At 46.0% G+C, this 14,073-nt stretch overlaps 1 protein-coding gene across 10 annotated transcripts in view; it reads right to left on the reverse strand.

Moving 5' to 3' along the window:
* The window catches only part of meis2a (Meis homeobox 2a), an 85,217-nt gene that overhangs the window by 15,477 nt on the left and 55,667 nt on the right, over window positions 1–14,073 (reverse strand). For all 10 annotated transcript variants that reach the window (XM_069535497.1, XM_069535500.1, XM_020098176.2 and 7 more), the window contains exon 9: window positions 9,666–9,742. In XM_069535497.1, coding sequence (XP_069391598.1) covers window positions 9,666–9,742 — 77 coding nt within the window. The remainder of the gene's footprint in view (window positions 1–9,665; window positions 9,743–14,073) is intronic.

Here is a 14,073-nt window from a genome sequence, read left to right on the forward strand (position 1 = left end):
TCCTCTGCCTCCTTTATAAGACTATAATGGGTTCAGCTCAAAGAGAAGAAGAGGGGGCCTATCAAGAGGGGCTTCAGCAGTTACATCCTTATGCAACACACATCCATGCTTGAGTACACTTCTGAGCACGCCAGCGCTGTGCATGTACACACACACTCACAGACATGAACTTATGATACTGAATCTCAAATGCATTGGAGAGAGAAGTCAAAAAAGTAGATCCGATGGGAGGTTAAGCAGGATATGTGTCCCCATTTTACCACCCTACCCCCAAAATATATACACACATGTACATGCTCTCTCTGCTCTTACCACTTACTCTTTTTTTCCACCTCCTCCTCCCTCTCTCTGCTGTACTAGTAACCGTGAATGTAGGGCAGTGAAAATGCACAGCAATTAAAAAGTGACACCTAAACCAGGTGGATAGACTGACTGGATTCTCTAATGCCGGAGTTTAGCTGCCGCTGCACTTAAGGAGCCAGACGATTGAGGAGTGAGAGACTTTGTGTTTGTCTGTGTGTGTCTGTTGTGAAAGGGATTCTCCGCCCCACTGGGACGTCATCATCTTCCCACCATTGTGTCTCTGGCGTGTGAGCGAGTGTTTCCACCAAACACGTTTTCCATGATGTGTCTGAGTGTGCGCGTTCACATCCAATGTGTTTTAGTGACCACGAGAGTAACCCGTCAAATGATGGGAGCTCACTCCTGCCTCCCCTGTTGAATAATTAATCCCAGTTTCAATTGCACGTAATTGCTTTGACATACATAAGGGTGAGCACAGAGGCAAACAAACAAGAATGTGCGGGCACGGTCAAAGGCAGAGTTTAGGGTGAAAAAAGCCCAGCAGCCGGCTGGTGATATAAATAGCTGTTGTTTGTGGAGGGGACTGCTGGCAGAAGCTGCAGTGACACTGTGGAGCGGACCACAGGGACTCTGATGTGCCTGGTGGCCTGAAGCAAGCCCCGTGCCTCTCAGATCAGCTCCACCACTGACTGTGCTCAGCTTTGACTGGCCTCCTTCAAAAGTGACAGCCTGAAACGAATAAAACAAATCTCCATGTCTCACTAAAAGCCAAATTCAATTCAGCCAACACTGCACAGAATGGTCCCTGAAATCGAGTCTGTGAACTGTCACAAGTGATTCTTCCTATGAAGAGTCTCTCACTTACCCCAAAAAAACTTATGACCCCATTCTCAAAGATGAATTCATTTTTATAGGCTCAGAATAAGAAAAAAACAGACATGATTTGTAAATTAACATCTGCAATCAATTTGGAGAAAAACTTTTTATCAAATGGCAGATATTTGCTTTTTTCCTTCACCTCTGACTGTACCTTTAGAAGAAGCTGAAGAAAGTCTACCATACAGTATAACAAGAAGATGATAGAGCAGATATGTCCGTGGGGGGCTACAGGCAGACACCCTCTACCCCCCAGCAGAGAGCAGACATTCCCACCGCCCTCCCTCCTCTACTGCACATGCTCACACAGACTCACAATTGAAACATCATCATCGGTAATGGGAGGAATAAATATTCATAAGGCCGGGAAGAGAAACCCTAGATTAGGGTAATATACCCCTCATTGTTCTCCTCCTTCCTTTCTCCCTGTATCTCTGCATCTTGTTATGCATGTAATAGCGTTGGCTAATGGCGACTAATTCCTTCAGCTACCTTTGATAACTTCATCAAAGTGCATATACTTGTGTGTGTGTGTGTCTGCGTGCAGAGAACGTCGCTCCATTTCATTTCTCACCTCTCCAAAATTGCAAATTAGTGGGTTTGATATTTGCAAGATTTTGGGCAACGTTCCAAGTAAGATTTGTTTTTTTTTCTTCTTTTTTTCTGCTTGGCAACGAGTCGACTGATATCTCATCCATAGCAGGACCGAACTGGGGCAGAGCACGGCTTAAACAAACAAAGGGCTATATTGATTTATAGGGTCTTCCATGATGGGCTTATTGGCCTGCACCTCAAAGCCACAGAGGGCACAGGGCCATGAATCACAGCTTCAGAAAATACACACACAACAGGTAAGGATAATACATTGGGGCATTGTTGGGGATGTGATTACAACTCTCTCCCAGTCACAGCCAGAAACAGTCACTTTCATTGTGTCTTAAAGGAGGGAGAGAGGGGGTGTCCTTCCGAATGTGACATCGCACAAAGCAAAGTTGAAATAGCGCACTTATTTACATGCTGTGTTACCGTGGATCCACACAGACAAGATAGAGGGAATGCAAAGTGTGAAAGGGGAAGGTAAAGAAAAACAAAGCAAGAGAAAAAGAGTGAGAGAACGAGCATGTCTGGACAGAGAGAAAATACCTTGTGGAGGTTCACAGAGTTTAAAGAGCTCAGCGAAGAAGGAGCTCCTGTCCTCTCTTGCTCCAACACACACACACACGCATGCACACGCACACACACACACACCCTCGAGGCCAGTCTGTTACACCTGGTCACCTTTATCCCTTTAACCCTGCACACACACACGCTCTCTCATCCGTCCTTCCAAACACATGCGCACAAACACATTCACAACATCCAGCCTTCCAAAACACATCACCACACAGAGCAGCACCCTGTGGCTAACACGCAGCTCCTGTGGCTATCTCCCTCAGCAGATAAAAACTAATTATTCCAAATCTGCTCTGTCAGGTTGTCTGATCCTCTGGGGCCTCCGTTTAAATCTCTCTCTCGCTCTCGCTCTCCCTCTCTCTCTCTCTCTCTCTCTCTCTCCCTGTCTGTCTGTGTGTGTCTCTCTCTCTCTTTCAGTCATAAGCCACAAAAAGACCAAGAATCGGTGCCAGCTGACCTCCAGAGTAAAAACATAAACAGAGTGCCTCACCGAAGAAGCACACAGCACCGTAGCAGCTGGAGCGGTTGGCATACTCTGTGAAAACAGGCCGTTCCAAACAACTACAAGAACATTAGTGAGACATTTCTTTAAATACATGGATCAAATGTGCTAAAAACGAGGCAGAGATCAAACCTCTCTGCTTTGAACAACTTTGAAAAATCACCAAAAATGCATGACATCATCGAGCGCACAATCCACAGCACTTATGCACCTATTCAGATGCCTAGTCCCTCTGTTGGCTCTTGCCCTTGGCACCCATGTCAGGCTTTAGAGCTAAATAGCAGGGCCAATATCCCAGGCTTTCCAGCTGCACGCCCTGAAAGCCCATGGAGAAACCATTCGTCCCAATGAGCTCTAAAGGCAAATGGAACCTCATAAACAGAGACTTGACTGTATAGACTTTGCATTTTATCTTTCTGCAGTTTTCCCCTTTAATAGGCCAGGGACCCCTGTAACGGGTGGGGGAGAAGGGAGGGATGAGCAAGATGGGAGGATGGCAGGGAGAGAGAGAGAGCGAGATGACAGTAAGGATGATAAGAAAGAAGGCTGAGGCGGAAAGAGCAGGAGAATAAGAATGAGGTACAGGTTGGAAGAATGAGACGGAGGAGAAGCGGGGTCACAAATCTTGCTGCTATTCTAGAACGTGACATCTCCGCTCGTTTGCGGCTGCTCATTAACAAACAATACTGCTGTGAAATTGGTTTAATGACAAAGTAATAAAATTGCTATTCTGCTCACAGATGGCCTGAGGCACAGGGAGATTCTGGCAGGCTTACTGTGGCTGCCCGTGTGCATTAAGCTGCATGTTCATGAAAACAGCATCCTACACTTTCTTTCTCACTATCACCGACCTTCTTCTTTTCTTTTTTCTTTTTAAGTTCTTTCTCTTCCTGCAAATGAAATAAATTAACCTACTTTTCTCCCTTCTATTCTCCTTGAATTCTCCCTCTCGCACATTCTCACCCTCTTGCTCTCCCTCTGAGTCCCCCTCTATTCTCTCTCTCTCTCTCTCTCCCCAGTTCTCACCCCGCGTACAGAAATTACCATCTTAAAAATAAAAAAGGAGGCTCGCCCACGCAAACGCAGCTCGACTTCATTTCAAACGCGGAGCCCTTGTTATTAAACGACCCACCAATAAAACCAAGCCGTTGAGGAATAAAAGAGCCAAAAGGAGCAGAGAAGTACAAAGACCTCCCTCCTCCCATCTCTCTCCATCGCTCTCTAATGCGTTCTCTGTAATGCCTCTTTCAGCTCTTTGCCTCTCTATCTCGCCTCGTCTGGCTTCGTTCTCCTTGCATGCCGTCTTTGCTGGGAGAATTCCACAGCCTTGGAGAGTCTTGAGCTTGTAATCGGAACAAAAGTTGAAAAAAAGAATTCATTTTTGTGCACGATCGCCCGGCAGTGCCAGTTTTATGAAGAGCACCACCTGTTTTTAATAACTCATAGCCCCACACAGAGGTGGGCACTCAACTGCTGAATGGCCACGGTGGGTGTCCGTGCCATGCTATGACCCAATGTGCCCCAAGTGCCCGATAAAATGGGAGTGGGCCCGTGTATTCAAACACAGCACATACACTGTGAGTGCATACATAAACACTGTGGCGCACATTAGCATCAGCTGTTTAAGACTCCCATGGCCTCTCCTGTGAGTACAGCATGTGTCTCGATTGCACTGCGAACAGGAATTTGGATCCGTAACAACTGCCGAAAAAAATGAAAAACAAAATGAAGCCTACTATAACAGGGCGTCTTTCACTCTGCCAATAATGAAAATATGTTTTTTTCTTCCAAATGTGCGTCTCCCTCCAAAACAGATAAAATTGGATTATTATTACGGCATCAAGAAAGCAGCCAGATCAAATGAACTTAGCGGGCAGGGGGTGTTGGTAGGGGGGCTGGCACTTGGGATCTGACAACAGAGTCAATTCTGCTAATTAACTGCCAATTAGCGGTCCCTAAATGAGAGGGATCATGATGCCTGTGTTGGCAGCGCCCTCGTAGTCTCTCTCTCTCCGTCAGACGCACATATACACTTGTACATGCACACACAGACACACACACACAGCCGCAACCTCTCCACACTCCAGCTGTATATTTAGAAAGCCAGGGGCATAAGATGGCCACAGCCGGGAGTCCCTGGTTGCAGCCAAAAAAAGGCTCGACATTTCCATCTGGGTCAAAGTTACAGACAGATAACCAGCAACTTCAGTCAACAAGCCCACCAAAGGAAGAGACGGGGGAAGTATTGAAGCAATAGGCAGGGATGTAGAGGAGAGTTTCAAGAGGAGGGGAAAGGACCTCAATAGCCTCTATGTGAGATTCATAGGACTTAAATACTTATAAAGAATGTGGAAAAAAACAGAGGCTGCTTGGCCGGTTTCATAGCTTTATGTTACATTTGGAAAATATTAGTTATTATTTTGCATTTCATAATGGGCTCGCCCGCCAAACCAGAGGATCATAAAAAAATCATAAAAAATCATAAAAGCCAGTGTTTCTGAGTGTCTCCCTGGACCGAGAGAGAGGCCTGGAAAACGCTTTGCTTAGTGCAGGAACACGTTTGTTTTTGAAACACAAAAGTGTTTCACTGTTAATAATAATAATTCACATTTAAACAGATGTAAAGATCCTGTGTCCCTCTGACGGGTGGTCAAAACTCTGAGAAGTCTGAGGAATACATGACGGAGTGACACAGGAGAAAAGTGCATACGAATGCAAAAGAAGAGAGATTATGTTTAATAGTTTGACTCAGTTTAGCTGTTTGACAACAGGATGCAATCCAAGAGGAGAACATGGAAGTTAAAAAGCTATTTGAGTGTAATAAGTGATGAATAATAATTGTTTTTCTATTGCAACATCTGTTCTAACTCTCTTGGCAGCTCAGAGTTATGTATTTTCCTCCCCAAACTACAGTATGCACTCTACACAGAAATCTTTTTAGGGCACCTAGACGCTAACACATGCAGTCAACTCCATTGTTCACATATATACTCTTATAACTATATTCTTACTTATGAGCTAATAGTCTCTACATTATAGGATTAATAGAAATGACTAAAACCCAAATGTAAACACAAACGTACGACTCTCTATTATTAGTGGAGTTTGTCCTTCCGTTGAGACGGATTCTCAAAAGAGAGATAAAACAAACATAATCAGTGCACCGTGCCCTGCCCTGCATGGCTGGAGAGATTGAGCCTATTTCATCTCCTCAGTGGGCACAGGCCGCTTGGCGCCGTCGTCTGGCGGATATCCTTCCCTTATCATGTGACCTGTGATCCGACAGGGGGCAAAGGTTGCCTGCGATCCGCCCTTGTGTCTTAATAACTCACTCATTGTATTCCTTTCTGCCGCTAATTAGAGCCTCCCTCCTGCGTGCGTGCGCATGTGTGTGTGTGTGCATGTATTGCCCCCTGGGCTGCAGAGAGGAGGCAGAGAAGTAAAAATAGAGTGTGGCTTAGTGCCCTCTTTATTGTTATTAGTGCTCCAGTGGCACAGCAGTCAGTCATCAGAGATGCCAAGAACTGACATGTTCGCTCTCTGACTTGCTCGGCCTCTCTCTCTCTGCCATGGAAATGACCAACTGGCTGCCTGTGAGATGAGGGAATAATGAGGGGACAATTTCCTTCCTTTTTTTAGATGCCGTTTCTCTCAGTCATCTGTCATCGGCGTCATCTCTCAGGCCTGTGTAATAACCCTGCGCGCATGGTTATATGTGTGTATGTGCTGCTGTGGTAAATAACAGCAGCGTGGTTGGTGTGAGTGTATGTGTGTGTTTATGGCAGCGAGTGAGGGCATGTCGTGCTGGGCCTGACGCTGAGACATGAAGTGATTCGGTCAGGCCCCATTTAGCCCAGACTGATAGCAGGACACCAGGAGCTGCTGATACAGAAGAATATACTGCTGGATACTGTAAACTGTAAACGCTCTCCTTGTGCACAGACACCTTGAGTCTGTGCCGTTTCACCTACTTCGCTATCCCAGAGTTCCGTGCGTGACATGGCCCTCACCTCTCCTCACAATCTTAAACAAATGCAATTACACGTCAGACCACTCCCCAATTCTGCTAACATGACGCCGGCTGTCTCAAATGTGAGCAGAGCAAACATGCTACCTAATGGTCAACTAATGGTGTCCTGACACACTGTACACACACACACACACACACACACACACAACATCTCCGTACTTACTGAGAGAGCAGTGTCCCATTAGTAATAATGTGCATAGCGTGCACATACACACAGAGCACACTATTAACAGGATAATCAAGTCCTTCTCCTCATCTGCTCAACACCAGCACGGTGTGATTGTGGACTTTAACCTTTTCCTTTGTTCCTTATTAACATCAGACAGCTAATGGGGTGTGGGCTACAAACAGGTGAGGCCGCTCACTAATGATACAGATACAGAAGCAGACAGAGTGTCTCCTGTCAGAATGAGACAAAGGGCTTTAAACTACCGTGCTATGGGTTTTGTTTGTGTGTACAGGTGAGCTGCAGGTAAAGGGAGTTATCGGTCGGGGTGATTGGTTTGGGGAGTTGCGATGGGGCAGGAGGGGAAGAAGCGAGCGAGATGCACTGTCTATTGACTATCACACAGAGCACCCTTGTGCCCTCGCTGGGCCGCGATTGTGCCGGCAGACAAAGCCCTGATTCAGCACATCCTTTCCCCGAGGGAGAGCTCTGGAAACCGAAGACGGCGGCCATCCCCTCCCGTTCCCCCCCCCCCCCCACACTCATCCTCTGCCTCTGTCTCTCCCTCCCGCTCTGTCTCTATTTCTCTCTCTCCCTCTCTTTGGCCGGTAACGTGGCAGCAGCCATGCATCAAAGAGAACTACAGAACAATGCAAGGGGCCAGCCAGGAATTTGACAAGCTTTTTTTTTTCTTCAGGCATTTTGTTCGGCTGAGTTCTGTCATAGCCTGGGTGGACCATCTCAGGAACCAGAAACCAAAGAGTGAATCAAAGAAATGTCCTGCCTGGGCGGAAAGAAAACTTCAGCATCCTCTCTGTTTCTCATCTGTACCTCACTGTGAAACAGCCAATGGGATGGCAGCATCCTCCAGGCGTCGTGACAACACCCAGACTGTACCAGAGATAGACCGGCGCAGTCTGAGCTTCTCTAATGACTTTAATTGTGAAAATCGATTCCTGGTTTGTTTTGTTAACACATCTGGTGCAACATTAATACAGCAGCTCCATGACCACCTACGTGCATGTGCATGAGTGGTGTGTTAAGACCAGGAGTTCACGAGGATGTTGCCCTGGTGCGACATTCTTTCAGACCTCTTTATAAATGGATCTGAGGCATTTCAGTGCCAGGGTTTGGATTTCATGGCCTCTGGGAAGGCAGGGACTCTTCCTATATCTATCTCTGTCTGTGTCTCTGTCTATTTCTCCCTCGCTCCCTCTCTCCTCCCAGGTTAGCCGACTATTTCTGCATTAATCACCATGACACAGGCAAGGCAACTCAATTTTCTGCTCCTGTAGGTAAGGTGCGTGGCGTCCCGAAACGGTGGCACGAGGCATGAAACAGGCAAGCGGGGGCTAATCTTTGGTTACTGGTGTAATTGAAATGCTATCCACACTGTAGGGTGCATTAAAGTCTGATAACAGCGGTTCCTGTGGCCAATTTAAGTAGCTTGACTTCCCTTGGCTGGAAAGGAATAAAGCAAAGGGTAAGAGAGACAGAGAGAAAGAGAGAGAGAGAGAGTAGTGAGAGTGTATGTCAGGATGGAGGTGGGGGTAGACGAGGGGTGGCGGGGGGGCTGATAGATAAGGCCGACAAACCAGGCTAATTCTCCAGGCATGTTTCTCATTGTGATCCAGGAAAAATGAGAAAAAAAATGAATCACGGAACCAAAAAATCAATTGACCCTCGGGTGGCTTGTCAGGCTGTGAGTCTGATAAACCTAAAAGCTTCGTTAATGTCGGCCTGCCTGTACCCAACAGATAGAGCACTTTGTAAATGAACCCGCTTTGATAAATATATTAAGGAAAGCTGTGAATAAAAGGCACAGACTTGTCATTTGTAAATAGAACCCCCGCTACATGGAATTAGAATGATAAAATGGGGTTCCATATAATTAAGTTTGTGTAAGACCTGAAATCCGTGCAAATACCTTCCCGGAATTTTGAAAGGAAGCTGTCAGTTCAATTAATCTGAACATCACCCTGAGAATGTACTGAACAAAATTAAGCTGGAGATAAAACCTGGGCTAGTATTTTGATAAGTAATTCCTGTATCATTTCTTTGCTTCTGTGATCATTTTATTTAATCCACCACCCCCAGTTATGTGCTAAGCCATCTACAAAGGCCCTGCTGGCCAGGCCACCAAAACCTTAATCCACCATATTGCTTGTGCAAAAATGGGGAGGGGGTGGAAAGGCAGTTTTGCCTTTTGTGGGGGCACCAGTGGCAGTGCTAGGTATGATTTTGGATGAAGGGGTGGGATGGGTGTGGGGGCTACAGGGGCATGATCTCCCGCCTTTCCTCCCTTAAATATCTCCCACTGAATAACATGTGCGTGAAACCGCCACTGACTTAGCCGCAAAACACTTTGCCGATAACACCGGAACATCCTGGTAGCTTAAATATAATAATGTCACAAAGGTTGTCAGTGTGTACGTCTGCGCGTGCACCCCCGTGTGTGTCTATATGCGATTGGGGAGGGCTGTACATAAACGGTTTTCACACTTTAGGAGCATTAGCTGTCTTAGCTGGTGGGGAGAGGGCGGCGGAGGCTTTTGAGAATGAAAGGCAGAGCGATGCTGGTGGTGGAGATAGGGCAAGAGGAAATCTTGACTCACCAGTTGTTTACTTGTAAGATGGTGAGGCCTGTGTCTTGGGCTAGCTGCTTCTTCTGCTCTTCAGAGGGGTACGGGTGCTGCAGGAGCAAACACACAGAGAGAGAGACAAACACGCATGAGCCTCTGACACAAAGATTAACATAAATATTCACGCGTGTAAGCACACATAAAAGAGAGATGCTCTGGAAAAGGAAACACATGCTCCAAGTCCCTATCTGTTGCCGCTTACTGTGTACTATGCATTCAATATGTTTGTGTGCTTGTTGCATTGTGTAACCCAAGACTGCACCTTTCTGTGACCTCCACCCAACCCTGCCCCTCCTTTTTGCGCAGCATACACATTCACAGCATAAACGTGTCCACACACACACACACACACACACACACACACACACACACACACACACACACACACACACACACACACACACACACTCAGAGTTCCATGTAAAACCTGTCAGAGCTGGCCAAACAAGTTTGTCAAAATTGTCAACTGCATTAACCCCCTCTAACTATCCCGACCCCACCCACACACAAACAACTTACAGTGTGCATATCCAACAAATGCACCTCGCGCAACACAATCACACTTACGCACACAAATGCATGCACGCACACAAGTGTACACATGACACGTATGCACTTACACACACACGGATACTATGGCGTCTGAGAATCCTTTCATAATGCCAGGCCACAGAATGAGTGGGTGCAGATTTGCTGTGAATACATTTATCTTTCCTTGAATGTCTGACATGTATCCTGGTGGTGGCTCTTTCATAGAGAGCAGCTGAATACAGACTAATGCCAGCAGAACAAAATGCTGTGAAATCTCCACATGCCTTGCCTGGATCTTTTTTTTTTTTTTTACCTGAAAATGTAATTGTGCGACCAGAGCTGCAATGATACTATTTGTGTCAGGTCCAATCTGGAGAACACGGTCTGATATAAATGGCAGACCTTGGGCTGCCTCGCTCCCCCTGGGCCTGCTATGAAGCATGACAAAACAACAGTGATCGCTGGTGACAGATGTCTTTAAGGGCCAGATTAGGAGTCAGGGCGCACGCAAACAAAACAAATGAGACACTATGTGTTTCCTTCAGCCGCTGTAGATGGAGAGCATGCATGCACAGAGGTACACACACAAATACACAAGCATGTGCAAATATTCCCAGACATGACACCTGCAAATCGCCGCACAAAAATTCCTTTTAAATTGCAAAACCTGCTGCTGTTTTTAGGTGCTTTCAAGCTCCATTAACGTACATTCTTCGCCTTAAAGCAAAATACCTTTAACCTCAAAACTCATCCTGTTTTTCACCTGCTTTCTTCCTCCACACTAACTGAGAGAGCACATTTCACAGAGCTGGTAATGGCTGCTTGCCTCGTGTTAATTCAATTCAATTTTAACTTGAAATGATAACAGTTGCTCAAGAACTATTTCCTCATTTGCTGCTGAAATAATTGATGTAATTGAGGTCTTGTATCAGCAGAGAGGAGGAGGAGGAGGATTTCTCCTTCCAGGTAGTGTCTGAATGTGGCCTGTTTTAATTAAAGGTGAGATGATGAAAAAATGGTTTGAGGAATGTGCTCAATTAATAACAAACAAGGCTGACATTGGACAAATAATGAGTCCCCGGCTGCGGAGAGGGATTAATCTGATTTGTACTTGTGTACGTATAGTCCCTTTTAATATGCTAAAATCATTAACAAAGGAAAGATGATAATGCCACAGAAATACATTTTTTGATTGCCAGGCGCTGACATTTCCTTGGCTGGCAGAGACGGAGCAGTTTCTAAGTTACCGTGTTTGTGTCTATGAGCGTGCGCATATGAATGTGTGTGATATACACGCCTACATCCTCATGTGCATGTGCGCTCGCATTTGTCAGATCTGGACAACAACATGTAATAAGAGTGCAACCTCTTTTTCCCTCCCCCTTACACTCCTGGGCTCTCTTTGGGTTTTCACATTAGCTTTGACCTCGGTCACAATCAAAACATGCTCGCAAATATTACAGTACCTCCCTCCCACTCCTTTTTTTCTTTAATACACACACACTACACAAACAGAAACAGACATGGCGGAAGATGATGTGCGATGGAGGTGTTGGGAGAGGAGCACCCTAGATTGGAAATGGGAGTGGGTCATTTACATTGTATTAAGGCTTCCTCAGCCTCTCAGGCCCGGACCCGGTCATCAATCGCCTACTGTCAGCCATAGTGCGCGCTCTAGCCCTGTGATAAATACGCCAGCCAGCGGCACAGCGCGTCCAGCAGCCACGGCGTAATGAATGGTTTGAACAAACAAGAAAGATGTCTCATCAAGGAGAGTGGGGACGTTAAAGCCCCCCTCGTACACAAAACCCCTGAGTAAGGAGATTTGCTCTGACCACATAGACATGACACAAAAAAATAAAATCCTATTTAGTTCTACTCATACCCCTCTCAGCCCTCACTCACTCTCCACCTCCCTGTCTTATTGTGTCAGGCTCGCCCCCACAAAACATTACGTCCATGCATTTGCACATACAGTATGGCCAACACACACACACACACACACACACACACACACACACACACACACACACACACACACACACACACACACACACACACACACATATACCATTTCCTTATCCTCTCTTCATCTGCACTCAACTCTCCCTCTTGCCTTCCTTGCTGAACCCCTTCCCTGACGCGCACACACACACACACACAAACTTTTTATGGCTGTGACTGCAGGCCACCCACACTTAACACTATGGCAGCTTTCCTTAAAGCAAGGTGCTCTGAAATCTCAGCCCCACAGAAATTGGTGTGTTGTGGCAATGGCGACATACACACATACACACACACACACACAGGGACATGAGAAGTAAGCCGCCATGGTGGGCTTAGTGGTTACAAGGCTGCAGGAGCTGTGAAATTGGAGAACAGCTATTTAGACCTCAGAGTAACCTCTTAATGTTAATTGCCTCAGTAAAAATATATATGTCCGTAAATCACCCAATGAGCACGAAAAAACCTGATATGCAAAGAGCCAACGTGAGGAGAATCGGTGAATAAATATCAAGCATAACACATAAAGTCAGAATCCTAAATCTGTTCTGATGTGTTTCTTCCTGGAGATGTCCTTCCCTACCCTCGGGAGACAGGACGACATGGTTATTTAATGGATGAAACACAAACACGGAGCAGGATCAAAGATGGTATTGATAATCTCCCCCACTAGCTTTGGATCCACTCAATATGTTCAGTTACAAACACCAAGGCCAATATCCTTAAAAGAGGATTGACCGCAAAACGTAAAACAGCAGGTCTATAAATAATTAGAGCCAGAAATGAGCAGCCTCAATTTGTTGTCCGGAGAGCACCAGTAGCCAATCGACACGGCTCTGTTAATTATGCTGAAGCCTTTTCACGGCACGAGGAGCGTGCAAAATCTTGAGGAAAAGCACAAACACATCACATTCTGCCAGTCACTGAGAATAGAGGTGTGTGTGAATGTGTGTGTGTAACCAACTGCTGGTTAAATTACAGGGTGTGATGGGCTCTGTGCTCTCTGATAGCGCTGGATGTAATGGCCCCTGTGGCTGCTGAACATTACAAGCCGAGGTTTCTCCATCATCTGCTGTGCCTAGTCCTTAAACCCCCTCAATCTGGCATTTCACCATATAACAATAATACCACATCCACCGCTGGACCACTCTTACTTCACGCTGCACCTTTGGCCCACGCCGACTACCGTCTACTCCTTCAACACACAGCATGCCATATATCAGTTTCATACTCTCCTGACACCTATTTGCTGCCGTCGTCAGATCCCGCAGCCCGATCATTATCCTGGCCCGCTCCGTTCAAACCCCCGCCTCTTTCCACCCACCAAAGCCAGTCCCTCGCCTGGGCTGCTGGTGGACCCCATTGATGAATGACATCATCAGTGTGTGACATGAGTTATAGAGCCAGGTCACAAGGTTGCCGGGGTTTGCAAACCTATTCCATGCTAATGACTCCCAGGAAATCACAGGCCATTGGCTGTTTACCCCTGGTGCCATGGCAACGCAAAGGAATTGCTAATGATGATTGGTATGATGTAGGCCCAGCTCTTTTCTCTCATGGATTGGATTTTTAGATCATCTGCATATTTACTTTTCATATAGTATAGGTGTTTATTCATTTGACATACTGCACCTAATAAAAGTGTCAATACCTATACAGTCGTAATTCTATACAATTTTTTTTTTATTTTTTCACGCTTTCATGTGTTGCCAGCATTTGATGGTCTTTACTGGGAGTTTGTGACCAAATAAAAAAGCATTGCCTTTCATATTTGCCTCGCTCGCATTGATTGGAATCTTATTTGTTTTTAATCAAAGTGACTGGAGGGTGATAATAATATTCACTG

Source organism: Paralichthys olivaceus, chromosome 12 (genome assembly GCF_024713975.1).
Source record: "Paralichthys olivaceus isolate ysfri-2021 chromosome 12, ASM2471397v2, whole genome shotgun sequence".
NCBI classification, from domain to species: Eukaryota; Metazoa; Chordata; class Actinopteri; order Pleuronectiformes; family Paralichthyidae; genus Paralichthys; species Paralichthys olivaceus.